This window comes from Plectropomus leopardus, chromosome 1, assembly GCF_026936395.1.
Source record: "Plectropomus leopardus strain MGB_pleo_1.0 chromosome 1, ASM2693639v1, whole genome shotgun sequence".
NCBI lineage: Eukaryota > Metazoa > Chordata > Actinopteri > Perciformes > Serranidae > Plectropomus > Plectropomus leopardus.
In genome coordinates, this window is record NC_142176.1 from 33,449,041 (window position 1) to 33,465,544 (window position 16,504).

Genomic DNA, 16,504 nt, shown 5'->3' on the forward strand with positions numbered 1-16,504 from the left:
GTGAATAGAAACCCACCACGTGTTGAATGCGGTGTCACACAGTAAAAAGGGGCTTTCTGCTCAGAAATACACAGGCTGATGATCGCTAACAAGTCCGGTTTGGGAGATTCCCCCGCCTTAACTATCACATTATGCGCTCAAACGCGCAGTGTTTCTCCGCTATATGATCAATCATGGGATGTCAGTGATAATAGTGAGTGATGGCACCCGGCCGGACCCTCTGTGATATGTTGCGCACAGCATTGATTGCGCACAGATAAATGCGCACTTTTTATGCGGAAAGGCTTCTGTCATTTTCCTCTGCAGAAAACACTTTTATATACTGACAAACAGCAACTGGTATTTATTGAAAATAGACATCCATTAAATTATTATTAATAAAGGGAAAATAAACAATTGTTTTTTTTTTAAATACAAATTAATATTTTGTCAATTTTTAAAATCTAAATTATTAGTCGCATATATCCTTTTATTTGAGATCTAGGAGAGAATATTCCACATTCCTCTGTTAAAGCTGTCCATATGTACAAGTGATTTTGATTTGAACAGTTTAATAATATTTTATAATCAACAAGTAATTTACCCATTTGTATCTAAATCGACAAAAAATATATTTTAAGTCAAAGTTGAAAACTTTTCAAACATTTAGCACTGAGTTATGTCCGATGGGTCCAAACTGTGTCCGTCTGTGTCATTCAGCCCATGACTGTTAACACTGTATCCTCACCGTCCTGAGTGAATCCCATTTAAAATGTCTCCCGCTCGGCTGGGCTGCAAATCACCCTGTTTACAATCTCACACCAACACTCACATCAATTAACTGGCCATTGATTTTCCCGCCCGGGACATTACAATATTGCAGACCCCTTTTCCACTCCCAGCAATTTCAAGTTTGGTGCACATAATTGCACGGGCTTTTTAACGGCACACACACGCACATTTCCCCTATTAATGATCATTTGCTGTGTGATTTAGTTAGTCGCTGCTTACATTTCGATTTGGTTACATCAGTTCAGACATCTATCAATACCATAAAATATGTGTGAAATTTAAAAGTATATATATATATATATATATATATATATATATATATATATATATATATATATATATATATATATATACACACACACATATATATATATAGTTTGAATATTTGGCATAACGCATTGATAAAGCGGATCACTCAGAGCCATCAGCAGCAGTTGATTTTCCCCCTGCCCTTTCCTTTTTTTCATGAATAAGTAAATACTAAGGCTAGTCGAAACTAAAAGATAGCTGACACAAGAGAGGACCAGATCCATCTAGCCTGCAGCCGCTCTTTAAATATTCAGTGAAAAATAATGGCATCCGAGGCATCACCTATAGTAACATTATTATCTTCATTTCTCAAAATCAGCTCGACTGAGAGCTTCGTTTATCTTTTTCACGTAATAAATCTACTCGACTCAGCGCGCACATGAAGCTCCTGTGGGACCTCTTGCCCTCTTAAAACATCCAAGGCGCACTCCTGTTAGTGCATTATTTAGAACGATAATAATAATAATGATAATAATAATAATAATAATAATACTGTAAAAGAAACGTTTTTTTCTTGGATTTACAGTGAAATAATACAGCTAAATTATACTGCAATTTTGATAAAAATAAAATAAAAGACAATAAAGACAATAAACGGCCTTAAAAACAACTTTTGACAATCTGTTTTTACTGTACAAACAACCCACTGGATAACGACGATATGAAGACTTTTTTTTCAAATAGTTAAAACGATGGCGTAAAATGTATATGAGTCCACATGGCGTGAGGCTAAAAAAACAATTAAATATTGAGGGAAGAAAATAAAAGCTTTATTTATCCCTATTCAGATGAACAGACTTGTCACCGCTGTCTTTCCCGCTGATCATCCCGGTGCGCACAAAGCGTTTGGATCCGCTGTGCGCAATCAGAGAGAAAGAGAGGGAGAGCGGGAGGGAGGGGAGGAGGTGGAGGTGAATGGCAGCGTGACTGAATAGCCCGGTGACCAATCAGATCGTCGATGGGCCGGGCTCTGCATTCGTCCCACTGCTGCACGGGCCCTCAAAGTTTGTTTATTCGCGGAATGCAGTGTGTGATGAAAACGTGTTAGTAAGTAACCCCCCTTTTCGACTAATAATAATCAAATGAAACTGATTGGGACGTCGGAACACACTGTGGACTTTTTTGGGGGGGGATGCGTACCGGTGCCATTTTACGCACGGAACATGCTCGCGCCACACAGCGTTTTAGCGCACCGGGAGCCTCGATTGAAACTCTTCAGAGAGTAGGTGTCGGTGAACAACACAACAAGAGCTGAATTGCAACGATCTTAAATGCAAGAGCGGAGGACGGACTACCGAGTTGTGGAGAGAAGAAAGTTGGTCGCCGATCGCGGAGTTGCGAGTCGTCCGCATCTTCAGGAGACGGAGAAAAAGACAAGAAAAACTGTGATCGCTGCTTGATCAATGTGAAAGATTGAAAGATACAGTCGCCGGCATTGACTCGAGACGCTGACATTCCCCTGTAGTAGTCAAGATAAGCTTTGACTTGGCTAACAGAAGGGGTTAAACCGTATCTAAAGGGAGTTTGGAAAACCCAGCCTTTCTTCCCCATACGGATCAACTCATTGGGTGGGAGCTGAGAGAGAGACAAGAGTCCCCAGCAAATCAGGAGCTAATTGATTAAAGAGACTTCATTTGAATAGGAGGGGGGCTGGCGAGGTGCCAATCGCCTTTCAAAGAAGCCCCCCGTATGATTAATCGCAGAGCATTATTGATAATCATAACGGGGCACATGCGCGGTGGATGGGCTCGATTTACGTAATTTTTGAGCTGGTTTTGTAGTCATTTTTTTATTCTTTGCCTGCTGATGTGCCAGCCAGCATGTCGCGGAGGAAACAAGCGAAGCCGCAACACTTCCAATCCGACCCTCATCTGCCTTTATCGGAGCACAATGGTGAGTCCACGCAACCTATCGCTGCTTTTATCCAAGCACCACGAATATTTCACTTTTTAGGGGGCTGTTTTTGTCGTGTCTGTGGCCACATCTGATAATTTAAGTTGATACTTCGGATCGGACTTAAAACTATTGGTTTTTGTTTGTTTCTTTGTAAATGCTATCGTCTTGTTGATTAAAGTATGTGACACTTTTTATTTCTAGAAAACACAATGCGCAAAGTTTCCTTTAAATTCTCTTTATTCCACTTCAAAGAGGAAATTATAACATTTATATTTATATATAAATAAATATAAATTATACATTTTATATATTTATAAAAGAGAGGAGTTAAAGTTAACCAGCAACGCACGTTTCTTTTCAGTTTTGCGCAGCGTGTGTGTTAAAAGTTTTAAAACTTTTTACTCCCCGCTTCAGCTTTAAAATCGTGTTTTTAAACTGATGTAAAAACTCTTGTGTAATGAGTAGCCAGCTTAGTTTCGCTCCTCTCCGAGGCTTCCCTGCGTTCAGCGATCGGTTTCGGTGCCTCGCCATGGACCACCCTGTCGCTCCTGCCGGGACTCCAACTTTTCCTGCGTCCCGGACATAGAAATCTCCCCATCTGCGTGTTTCGCAGTTCTCCGCTGTAAAGTCATGCAATGTTTCCCTCTTTTATGAAAATCAGTGTCAGTAAGTCATTGCCTGTTTGCACAATAGCGTGCTTTATTGCTAAAAGTTTGATGAAAGCAGGACACACTGCTGCGAAGAGCGCAGATGAACACACATCCTGAAAATATCCCTCCGGTTTACTCATCGTGTACACTTTTGGTTCAGATAGCAGCAGAGAGACGTGAAGTCTTACTCACCCTGACACACACGTATACACACACTCGATTTTGCATTTTATTTCGAAAGAATTTAGTCTTCTCAACTAAAATCAACATAAATAAATAGGCTTGTCATTACTTGATTTTTATTTTTTTTTCTTTAACGCCTTTAGAGAAGCTAATGATTATCTCAGGCCTGCTGTGAAAAATGTAACTGTGGCAATTGTTTGATCGCAAATTGAAAAAGTCTCTTTTAACGGTGCTGTTGTGCCATAATGTGCGAAATCAGTTTGTACGAAGTGGTTCTCAGAGCTGAAAATCCAGGTCGCAGAGTTTCAGAGGCCAAGAAATATCCAATCAATCTGTAATAAATTGCATTTTTTTAGATGATAGTTGAAAATAGAATATAAAACTAAAAGAAAAACTTCAGCAAATTACGGCGTGATAAGATTGCAGGATAAAGGTTAATGACAGCTGCATTTCGTAACAGGACGTTGCGTTGTAACGTTTATTTTTGTTGACCGACTTTTTGACTATCAAAAGGAAAACATACGACCAAATGGCTAATTCAAAAGACAATTATATTTCTTTTTCTTTACTTATTAATACTTTATGTGATTTAATTTCTTGGAGGCTTATTTTAAGTCTGTCATACAGTGAAACAGAAATTTCCTTCTTAATTTTCATAATTTCATCATTTTAATATTTAGGGAAAAAAATCTGCCAAGAATGAACAGATAAAATGATAAATTATTTTTGCTGATGGCTCAAGCTGTTGGATAAGGCCTGTAAATTAAATAAATGCAATGCAAATATTGTCAAAGCCACATTGTGTTTAGTGCTGCCTGAAAAGCATGTGCAGGTAATTTGAAATAAACACTTGCCTCTTTCAGGAGAGTCATGTTATAGAAAGGGTATTTGCAACCCATTTCACGTGATTTTTAGGAAGTTGATGATTAATGCAAAACCTAGTTAATTCCTGGGGGCTGTTTTTTTCGGCATTTTCCTTTAAATCTAATAACCTCAGTTAGAGATACTTTTGTCATAAACCCTGGGAGACTGCAAAATTTCTTAATTCTGTCAGGTACCATGCCATTAATTATTGATAGTGTCTTGTATGTGTGATTATAAAGGTATGGATGTGGTGTGTTGTCTTTAGGTTTTTGGAGTGTTTAGCAGCATAGCAAATGTGCTGTGTGTCTTCTGCAGAGCTGTGGCAGTCGGAAGTGAAAACAGAAAGTCTTTGTATTTGTAGCTGAAAATCAGTGGATGCTGAGGGCCGTAGTTACTGGGAGGTCGGGGTGAGTGTCACAGAGGGTGGGATGTTGAGCTGTTTTAACCTTTGCCAGTGTCCCTCTGTGTGGAGGTGATGTGAGTTCAGGGCCCAGTGTGTCCCTCTCTACCTCGCCATTGACCCCGCTGATCAGAGCTGCAGGCGGCCAAGCAAGGCCCCGGCTTTTCATTTAAGTGTGTGAGCGTGAGGCCTTATCAATGTTGTGGCCATCCCCCTTTTGCCCTATCAGAGTGGCCCCCCTAGAGGGGAGATTGGCAGGGCAGCCCACTTTGCACTGTTGTTCCCCTGCAAACAGAGTGCAGTCGCTTGTCATTTTGCCAGTGTTTATGTGGTCTAAGTCTAGGTGTAGCCTGAAGGACTTGCTTTGCCTTTTTTCCCTCCCCTTGAGCTTTAAGCATGTCACCGGGGCAGAGCTTCTTAGATTTGAGTCTTGTCCTGGACCACGGCAGCTTTAGTGGAACCCCATCTAGTGTTCAGTGGGATGAGTCCTGAGGGCTGGAGACGATGAGAGCAGAAACCCTCCTGAAGTTACAAGTGTCAAGAGGCTCACAGAGGCCCCCTGCGAAAAAATAATGTAGGATCTCTCAAAGCTCTCCGTCAACTTTTTCCGACTAATCCTCGCTTTCTTGTCTCTCATATTCAGACTTTGGTCAGTCTCTTTGAGCCTCTGTCCTCTGCTCTTTGTCTCTCCTGACGCCCTTTAGCCCTGCGCACTGCTTACATTGTGCTTTTCATAGAGACTCTATGGAAGTTTTACAGACTCCATCTTTACACCAGCTTGACTTTATCTTAATTTTAATTGGAAGTTAATCCTTTCTATTTTAGGATTTAAGCCTAATGCTAGCATCTGTGTTGTTTGCTATACTAGTCTTATGTGGACAGTGGATTTGTACTCATGCATTCATTTAGTTTTGATTGTTTTTTTAGTCGTCAAGTAAAGTAAAGCACAGTATTGCACGGTCAGATGAGCAAATCTGAAGGCGTGGAAGCATTTAAGTTGATACAAGTGTGATTCTTCTGTTTTGCAGCCGTAAGGGCTTTAGTAATATTATTTGTCTCATATTTCAAATTAAGGATGGTCAAGAGAAGACTATCCACTGCTGCACTGCACAATGTTGATAAAGATATTTTGCACCAGTTTGTTACTTGGTAAAATAGAAATGCGCAAATTATTTTGCACATAAATACCTTCTGTTTCTTTGACTTTTTTGTAATTCAATATTCTAGGGATATTTTATTATTGTAAATCAGTGTATTTGCATTTTTAAATTAGATTTTTATAAAATCTTTGATTTGCAAGATTTTTGAAGATGCGCACAACATTAAATATTGGAATCTTTGTTTTAAATTAATTTAATTAATGAAACATACTTTTGCTCTTTCGAGAGAGTGCATATAAATAAAATGTTTAATTTATTTAAATTTGTTGTACACCATCGTGCCTCGAATAGTATATACATCATGTAGATTCCTATGCTCTAGATAGACTTTAGTGTTCACACACACATTTCTTTAATTTCCTAATTCTGCATCTTCCATAAGTTTGTTAGACAAAAGTTTAATTTTCTTTTTTTGTGTGTGTGTGTGGTTCCATTTTCCCTCCCACTCTCTTGTGGATCTATTAGATTTTCTTCACACTTATTTGTGTACAGACAGCTATGAGAAAAGAGAAAAGGTGTTTATTTAATCCTCACATTTCTCACACTATGAATCAAACACATTTTTTTAAAATTAGCGCTTGGGGTGTAGGTAGACGGGTGGGTGGAAGGGGGGATTTAACATGAAAAGTTATCATTAAAGTTGAGTCTTCCCTGTTTGCATGGTTTGGTGGTGTGAGGGCCAGGGTTTACTGTCATGGCAACTTTGCGTTATCTGATGTCTCTGAGCAGAGAAACATTGAGGGAGATAATCCCTGAATTAAACAGGATCTGCTTTGAGTCGACTGAGATGAGCAGGGCCAGGCTGTGCCGACGATCCCCGCCGCTCCCATGCTGCGCGAACAATGGGAAGGCATCCTGTCTCTCTGTGGGGCAGGGCTGCACTTCTCTGGGTTTCATTTGCAAATGAATTCTTGGCCCTGATGAAAGTGTTGAGGGGCCAGAGCCACAATGAAAGGGATTCATAGAGAAATGCAATTTGTAAATCAACTTGTATGTTAAACAGCGAGATTTTAGTGTGACAAAGAGGGAAAAGAATCAGGAAAGTCTGGAGCACAGCAGTGGCTCTGGGGGCAGGGTGTCGTCTTGCCTTTTTGCTCCCTGACTTGTCCTGTTTATCAAAATGGAAAATTCAAAAACACGTTTCTGTGCGCATTTGAAAGGCGGTCATTCCTCTTGAATTTTCCTCTCAGTGACAACATAAGTTGCTGAGTCTGTATTGTATGTTCTGTGAACTGGTGTGTCTCGTTTCTCAGTTTTGGCAAGTTTGTGATGCATGCATTCTGATGTACCGCCCTACTTCAAAGTTTTGACCAAATCATTTATTTAAGCAAATTGTTTTTTCCGTTGCTTTTCCCCCCAGAAGAATTCAATGAGGAGTGCCTCTTCTACGGTTTTTAGAGTTTTTGGTTCACAATTTATTCACAATAACGGAAAAAATTTGCAAAAATTCAACGTATTTTGTATTCTTTTCATTAAACGGCAGACATTGTTTTCCATGGCAAATAATTTAATTGATTAAGTCATCATTTACTTTCTACTCTTTTGTTCTTTCTCTCTGTTTTGCTTGTGTTTAGTGTGTGTGCGTAACAGCCTAGATGCCACAGGCTCTGTTGTTCATGTCTCACTGTGACTGCTGCCTGACTGGATACAAATTAGTTTAGTGACATAGATAACCTGTCCAAGATGCCCATAGTTGGCTGAAAATGAGCAAAGTTGACAGCAAATTGAAAGTCTAATAAGTCCTTCAAATGCTTGATTTGCGCCGAGTGGACAAGTAGACTTTGAAGGGCAAGGAATATAGGAAATCAATGCCTTTCTATGAAATTTCATTAAGACCCAATGTCCTCACTTCACTCTTTTCTATATTTTGATGGATTATCTGGAGAAAATGATTACCTTTGGTTGGGCTGATGAAACCCAGATGTACATCTTCAAAGATCACTTTTAAGCAATATTTGAGTAGTTCCCATTGATTTTGTATCCCCTCGTATCGTGTTTCAGAGGCCGCTGCATTGAATGAGGCCTTTTCTCATTTCTGCTGGCTTATTGTTGCCTTTCGATCGTTGTTTTTGTGAACACATCAAGGGGATAAGTGTAAAACTGATTAACTTAAGATTAACAACAATGGAATTTGAGGAGATAAAGCTGCTTCTTCAGCTGCAAAACATTTCTAATCACTAATCCTCTGTTTCCTCTTTTTCAGGGGACACAGAACTTTGCTCAGAGGACCCCCCCTGCAAGGAGTCAGACGCCCACGTCTGCAGCAGATGTTGTGCTGAGTTCTTTGAACTATCAGATCTTGAGGAACACCAGAAGAATTGCACTAAGAATCAGTTAGTTCTGATAGTGAATGAAAACCCCGCCTCCCCCACCGGAACTTTCTCGCCTGGCTCTCCTCCCCATAATCCTGATGACCAGATGAATGACACAGCTAATAACACTGATCAAACAGAGTGCAGTGACCTTTTGGAGCCTAACACTCTTGAAAAAGACGAATCCATGGACGTGGACGTTTCTGGAATGAGCAGTGGTCATGAAGAGGAAGGCAGTCATACAGAGAGCGGGAGCCCCATCAACACAGTCAGCAGCCACAGTGGCAGGGGCACCTCGGGCCCTGCAGTAGGTACGTCAGCAATCTCTGCCCCTCTACCTCAGCTCAGAAATCTGACTGAACTGGGAAACTTCTCCATGATCAACAGCAATGTCATAATTGAAAATCTGCAGAGCACCAAAGTGGCTGTGGCCCAATTCTCCCAAGAGACCCGTAACACAGGGGGCCCCAGGGTGGCAGTGCCAGCCCTTATGGAGCAGCTCCTAGCCCTACAACAGCAACAGATCCACCAGCTGCAGCTCATCGAGCAGATTCGCCACCAGATACTGCTGCTGGCCTCCCAGTCCCCAGAACTGCAGGTGCCCCCAACCTCTGCTCCAGGCACAATGGGGCCTGCTGCCAGCCCACTGACCACACTCAGCTCACATCTCTCCCAACAGCTGGCTGCAGCCGCAGGCCTAGCGCAGAACCTGGCTAGTCAGTCAGCCAGTATTAGCAGCCTAAAGCAACTGGCTGCAGCGGCACAGCTACCTCAGCCCAACCCAAGCAGCAGTGAGACATCTCAGAGCATTAGCACACTGGGGCCGTCAACAGCCAATACCCAGTCCTCTGACAAGAGGCCGAGTCATATGAGTAGCCTCCACTCTCAGCTCAGCAACTCCTCACTGGCTAAGTCATCCACGCCAGCATTTGGAATGGGTAGCTTGTTAAGCTCTGCAGTGAATCCCCTTCTACCTCAGCCCCCACCTGGAAACCCCATGTTCTCCAGCTCTCTGCCCAGTGTTGGCACCACCGTAGAGGACCTCAACTCTTTAGCAGCTTTGGCCCAGCAGAGGAAAGGCAAGCCGCCAAATGTCACTTCATTTGAACACAAGAGCAGCTCTGATGAGGCTTTCTTCAAGCACAAGTGCAGGTTTTGTGGCAAGGTGTTCGGGAGTGACAGTGCCTTGCAAATCCACCTGCGCTCTCACACTGGCGAGAGGCCATACAAGTGTAATATCTGTGGCAACCGCTTCTCCACCCGCGGTAACCTGAAGGTGCATTTCCAGCGTCATAAAGAAAAATATCCACACATCCAGATGAACCCATACCCTGTTCCTGAACATTTAGACAACATACCAACTAGCACTGGCATACCATATGGCATGTCTATGCCTCCTGAGAAACCTGTCACCAGCTGGCTGGACAGCAAACCAGTTTTGCCCACGCTGACTTCCTCAGTCGGTATGCTGCTGCCACCAACCATGCCGAGCCTGCCACATTTCATCAAAAAGGAAGATCATTCAATAGCCATAACTAGCCCATCTGTCACTGCAAAGAGTGTCTCAGGCGCTGCTGAGCCTTCAGCTAAAAGTAATGATGGAGTTTCCGAAGAGGGTGAAGTTGCAACTCTTCCTACCTCAAATGGGAAAACTGAAGAAGGCAGCCAATCCTCAGGCTTCATGACAAATGTGAGCTCTGCCTCAGAGAGCACTGCTGACTACACAACATCTAACAGCCCGCCCATGATGACCAACCCACTCATGCCTCTTATGTCTGATCAGTTCAAGGCTAAGTTCCCATTTGGAGGCATCCTGGATCCTCTCCAGGGGTCAGAGACCTCCAAGCTACAGCAGCTTGTGGAGAACATTGACAGGAAGGTGACAGACCCAAATGAATGTGTCATCTGCCACCGGGTGCTGAGCTGCCAAAGTGCTCTGAAAATGCACTATCGCACTCACACTGGGGAAAGGCCCTTTAAGTGTAAAATCTGTGGCAGGGCCTTTACCACCAAGGGAAATCTTAAGACCCACTACAGCGTCCACAGGGCAATGCCTCCTCTTAGAGTCCAACACTCCTGCCCCATTTGTCAGAAGAAGTTCACAAATGCTGTGGTTCTACAGCAACATATTCGCATGCACATGGGTGGACAGATCCCCAACACACCTCTGCCAGAGAGTTACCCAGAGTCCATGGTCTCGGACACTGGCTCGTTTGAGGAGAGAAATGTTGATGATTTGGACAACTTCTCTGATGACATTGAAGGAATGGAGGAGGGCCCAGATAGCAGTGTGCCAGACACACCCAGATCAGCCGATGCGTCCCATGACAGTCTATGTAACTCCCCAGCCCCCCCTGAAATGGCTAGCCAGGAGGGGCAAGACAGAAATGGCAGAGAGAACGCCCAAAATAATGAAACAGAGGAGATACACATGAGCCAAATGAAGACTATGGCAAATGGCTTAGTTGAGGGGGATTGCCTCACCAATGACTCCTCATCTCTGGGAGGGGATGTTGAAAGCCAAAGCGCCGGGAGTCCAGCTGTGTCAGAATCTACCTCCTCCATGCAGGCGCCATCCCCCACTAGCATGCAGCTACAACCACGCAAATCCCCCAGCCTCGAAGAAAGGCACCAGAGGGCCTTATCCTTGGAGCAAACCACTGCAAGCCTCTTGCACTCTCACCCCTCCAACATCGGAGCCCTGGACCTGACATCTGTCAATCCCTCAAAAGATCCCTTGGGCATGTTATTCCCCTTCCGTGAGCGTAGTATCGTCAAGAACACATCCTGTGACATCTGTGGGAAGACCTTCGCTTGTCAGAGTGCCTTGGACATTCACTATCGAAGCCATACCAAAGAACGACCATTTATTTGCACGGCCTGTAACAGGGGTTTCTCCACCAAGGGCAACCTCAAGCAGCACATGCTAACCCATCAAATGAGAGACCTGCCCTCACAGCTCTTTGAGCCGTCAAACACCAGCCTGTCCTCCAGCCCAACACCATCCCTCCTCTCTGTAGGCTCTCTTAACAAACCAGAGGTCAACGGCTTCCTGCATGGCCTCCACCAAGAAAATAAGGACATGCCCTCTGGCTTGGTGACATCATCTGCCTCCACTTCCCCAGTGCTTTCCGCTGCACCGCCACGCAGGACACCCAAGCAACACTTCTGTAATGCCTGTGGGAAGTGTTTCTCCTCCTCCAGTGCTCTGCAGATCCACGAGAGAACCCACACAGGGGAGAAACCCTTTGCTTGCAGTATCTGTGGTCGGGCTTTCACCACCAAAGGAAACCTCAAGGTAAATGTCGAAACATCCAGAAAACTGTTGGTCTCCTAAAAGTTTGTGCGTGCGAATGTTTGTGAAAAAATTAGTCTCAGGGCTGCTATTTAATTTTATACGGCGTGTCAGTGCACTAGGCATCAAGAGGTGGTAATGTTGTATAATTAATGAAAGGAACAGCTCTCTGAGAAAAAGTTACCTTAGTGGAAAGGCTGAATCACGCAACTAATATGATTATTGGGTAGAAATTCCAGAATGTAATCAGCTGCGAATGATTCAGTCCACAGAATTAATTATCAGAGGCAATCAATGTGCGCGAGGTCAGTCTGTAGTTTTCCACAATGGATTCTGTGAACACTGTCACAGACCTAAATCATTAAGAAAGGGATCCTGCTCAATGATCTCCAGAAACTTTGGAGAATTATGGGAACTTAATTAGGCGGAACTTGGGGTCATTATTTTTTAAGTGCATCAATCTGTAATCCTAGAGAGGAATTTTGAATGCATGTTAATTTTTAATTTTTTTTGGTCGAAACTAGTCTTATACACAGATATCTGCATTTGCAGTTAAAGTTGCTCCATTCCACTACACAGAAAGGTCGGACTGATTAGAAGTAGGTCGTACATAAAATAACTTCATTATTATCTATAGTTATTTGAATGCATCTTTCTATGATTTTGAAGAAGGAACAAAAGGGGAAAAATGTATTGTTTTTGTCATGGGGAGTGTATTGGCAGAGGTGAAATGTCACATGCAATGTAGGCCACAGCAATGAAATTGGACAGTGCAATTCTACGCACAACCCTGTGGTCCCCCTGTGAGATGAGCAAATTAAGGTTTAGATTAAACAGCATGTATCAGTCTTGCCAAAATAAGATGTTTACACCATGTTGGTACCTCTCAACAGCAAAAGCAAGTAACTGGTCTGCTGCACCCAGGGTGTGAAGCTATTTTAATTCGGAGGCGAGCATTATTATTATTTTTTCCATTGCATCATCTCATGTGCAGCTCTTGTGGCCAAGTTTGTAAACATCACTAATTTTCATCCCTCTCATTGCTCTGTCTCTCTCCTCCCTCCCTTTTATTCCCCTCCTCTGTCCTCCTTCTCTCACTGCGTAGGTCCACATGGGCACGCACATGTGGAACAGCGCTCCTGCCAGACGTGGCCGCAGGCTGTCTGTGGATGGGCCAATGGCCTTCCTGGGTACCAACCCAGTCAAGTTTCCTGAGATCTTCCAGAAAGACATGGCATCAAGGGCAAGCAACGGGGACCCGGCCAGTTTCTGGAACCAGTACGCTGCAGCCTTCTCTAACGGCCTGGCAATGAAGACAAATGAAATCTCTGTCATTCAGAACGGAGGCATCCCACCCATGTCAGGTGGTGTGGGGAATGGGGGCAGCTCTCCCATAGGTGGCCTGACTGGCAGCCTAGACAAGCTACACAGTACGGAGCCCAACGCTGCTCTGGCTGGTTTGGAGAAAATGGCCAACACAGAGAACGGGGCCCACTTCCGGTTCACACGCTTCATGGAGGACAATAAAGAAATTGTCACCAGTTAGAGTGTATGTCATCAGTTGTGCACAGACACATGAAGATGCCTGAAGGCATACTGTACACATATGTAGACACACAGATGAAGAAAGAGAACAAGACAGGGACAAAATCAACTGAACTGCTATGCTCGCCATTGAATCTTTACGAACATGAGTGTGAAGACAAGTTGCTTTTTTTGTACAATGTACATGTTATAGTTTTAAGGAGCTTATTTATTAGTGATTATAACCTTGCTTGAAACCAAGTGGAAGCATTAACAGTTAGGTTTTTATTTGTTTTAAAGCCAGAATGGGTATGTATGGGTGCTTAAAAAATGTGCTTTTGAAACTTAGAATATCTGGGTAGATAACCTTACCTTGGCATTAAATTATTTTCTGTCTGTAGTAGCTATAACCGAACTGTCGATGTTCATGTGATGCATTAGCCCTGTAATAAGCAAACAGACTTGCTGTAAATAATGTACACTGATCTCCTGTAGATGGTCTAACATCTGTGTGTTCATGCCCCCCCCATCCCCTCATCAGAGCAAAACAAAATTCAGGCAAGGGACTAAATGATGTGGTAGTTCCTTTCTTTCCATTTTCTATTTACCTTTATTTTATTTAAAACATTGAAGTTTGGTACATTTCTTTAGTGTTAACTTGTTTAGTTGTTACCGTTTCTGTGTATTGTACTTTCTACTTTTTTTTTTGTTTACTTCCATATTTTTTCCCTCAATCTCTTTTTCGTTGCTCGTATTTTGGTGTTGTTGAAAGCAAGACAGAAGGGAACGTTCGGTCTGGCCTAATTTCCTGGCTCTTGGGACTGAGACAGCCAGTCAAATGAGCAGGATTCTCCTTCAGTTTCTCAGCTGGATTTCCACGTTGCTGCTATGTCCCAGCATCCTCGCTGACATCAAGTGCAAAAGTTATGTGTTGAAGCTTCTGTAAATATGTTCAGACGTGGACATACGAACTCCCTCTTAAGAAAAATGTACATAGAGCTCACACAAGAGAAGTCCATCACGGCCAGGGGACAAAATGATAGTGTTTTTATAAATATAAATATATATTGGGTTTGACAACCTTCGGACTGTTACATGCACTTTCTTGGAAAGTTGGAAGATCTTTATGGGTCCAGTTTCTCTACACTTTAATACCTACTAACAACTAAGATACTGTAATTCTTTACTCTAATAATCAAATACATCAGTTTTCCAAAAGAAACACTGTGTGTGTGCGTGTGTGTGCTTTTATTCCCTCCTTTATTTATCATATCATTGCAAATATACTGAGAATTATTTTCACACCTTGACAATCGTGAAAGAATAGAAATAATAAAATGACTTTTTGTCTGTGAGTAATTTGTGCAGCAGGGCCGCCGTGCAGCTTGCTGAACTCTTCTTAGTTTCTCTGACAGGCAGCAGAAGCAGAAACGGGGGCTTGGATTCAGTCATTAATGATGTGAGCTGCCCTGCTCCTTAATTTGAAATGATCGCCGTTTTAACCTCATAATTTCCGTTGCCAATCCTTGAAATCGCCAGTTAATCGCTAATCCTCGGAATCAAGCATATTCGAGGCTTTTTACGCGGAAAAGAAAAAGGTTTCCTCGTGCTATTTATTTATCACCAGATTATAATAAATTTTTAAAAAGTCTCGGCGGCTGAGACAGAGACAAAGACATGTTATTTTGTCTGAATTCGAAAGTTACACAATTCAGGATTATTATTATGCAGACGGCATTTTATATATCTCAACAGGATTTTTTTTCCTTTTATAAAATATACGTTTCATTAAGAATGCGACGATCTCATTATTTGCCACAAAGCCTCAAAAGAAGTTGTCAAAACGATCACACGGTTATCCGGATAAAGCCTTTGACGGCTTTGAAGGCATTTGCCTCGCGTTTTTTTTTCTTATTCAAACCGAAATTTTTCCCCTTTTGTATTTCAACAGCTGCATTTAATTTAACACATCGTTGCACATCCTGCAATACAGGATCTGTTAATTTCTGTCCAGCATCCTCAGCGCTCTCCCCTCCTCTTCACAAAGCCCAAATCCCCAATATTTACGTTTTATATTTCAAGACGTCGAAGCTAAATGATCCTTGCCCACAGTGCCTGTTTTCTTTTTAACAGTCACATCTGTTCCCCTGAGCTCTGTTTGTGCAGCACATCGGCTTCCTGAGAGATTCCTTCAAATAGAGAAAGAAAAATAAAACTGCTCCACATTCGTACCGCTCCGCTAATTATGACAAATAATGCGTTCAAATTTACGACTTCAGCTTCCGTTTATATATATAAAATTATTACTACTTTTTGTTATTATTATTATTATAATTACTATTAGTAGTAGTAGTATATTAACTATAATACTTATAATTACAATAATAATTTTAAGGTCTTATTTCGGATGTTTTCTTTTAATTATATATATAGATAATACTTTAAATAAGGAGAGAAAAAAACATTAAAAATACATTGAAAAAAATTCATACTGAAGATTCACAAAACTGGTTATAATTACAGTAGTGTTGCAGCCCAACTTTTAGCCTTGTGTAATCTACTGAATATGTATCAATAATAAATACAAATGTGTGTGTTTATATAGATATATACAGGCACTCACACACACACACACACACACACACACACACACACATTTATATTTATTATTATTTTTATTTATTTTATTTTTTCTGTGGGCTATTAACAGGTATGGAACAGAAATGTACAGGAGTATATACATGCTTTATCTCTTTGTGAGTAGTCCCACCACTAAGCATGGACGGGGCTCTTCCCTCCTGGTTCCTCGCTTAAGTATCGATTGAGCTGTGCAGTATTACAGAAACACTTGAATCTCAGGTGGCAGGAATGTGTACAATTGATCTCTTCCACTGTGGCTCCCAGCAGTGGCTTTTTGCTCCACAACACAGAGCACCACAGGAAGAGCCCGGCGAACACACTGAAACACAATCGCTCCAGACTAAGAGGGGCTGTCCCAGTCTGCCCTGTTCACTGTCACAATTTATTGTAGAGCTGTGAGTCTCATCCACTGAGAATGTGCTTTCAGCGTGCACAGATTAGGTACACTTTATATCATAAACACACTCATAGGAGAGATGTACACACACTGCATCTTCACA

The 16,504-nt window shown here is 42.2% G+C and overlaps 1 protein-coding gene across 2 annotated transcripts; it reads left to right on the forward strand.

Annotated features, from left to right (window-relative positions):
- Positions 1-2,088: 2,088 nt before the first annotated feature.
- On the forward strand, positions 2,089-14,586 carry sall1a (spalt-like transcription factor 1a). Of its 2 annotated transcripts, none has more exons than XM_042481910.2 (3): positions 2,089-2,973; positions 8,437-11,843; positions 12,946-14,586. In XM_042481910.2, the coding sequence occupies exons 1-3, from the start codon at positions 2,901-2,903 to the stop codon at positions 13,384-13,386; spliced, it is 3,921 nt and encodes a 1,306-aa protein (XP_042337844.2). In that variant the 5' UTR covers positions 2,089-2,900; the 3' UTR covers positions 13,387-14,586. The 2 variants fall into 2 exon arrangements, with proteins under 2 accessions (XP_042337844.2, XP_087936488.1); XM_088080362.1 differs by lacking the exon at positions 2,089-2,973 and adding an exon at positions 5,492-5,647.
- Positions 14,587-16,504: the final 1,918 nt, after the last annotated feature.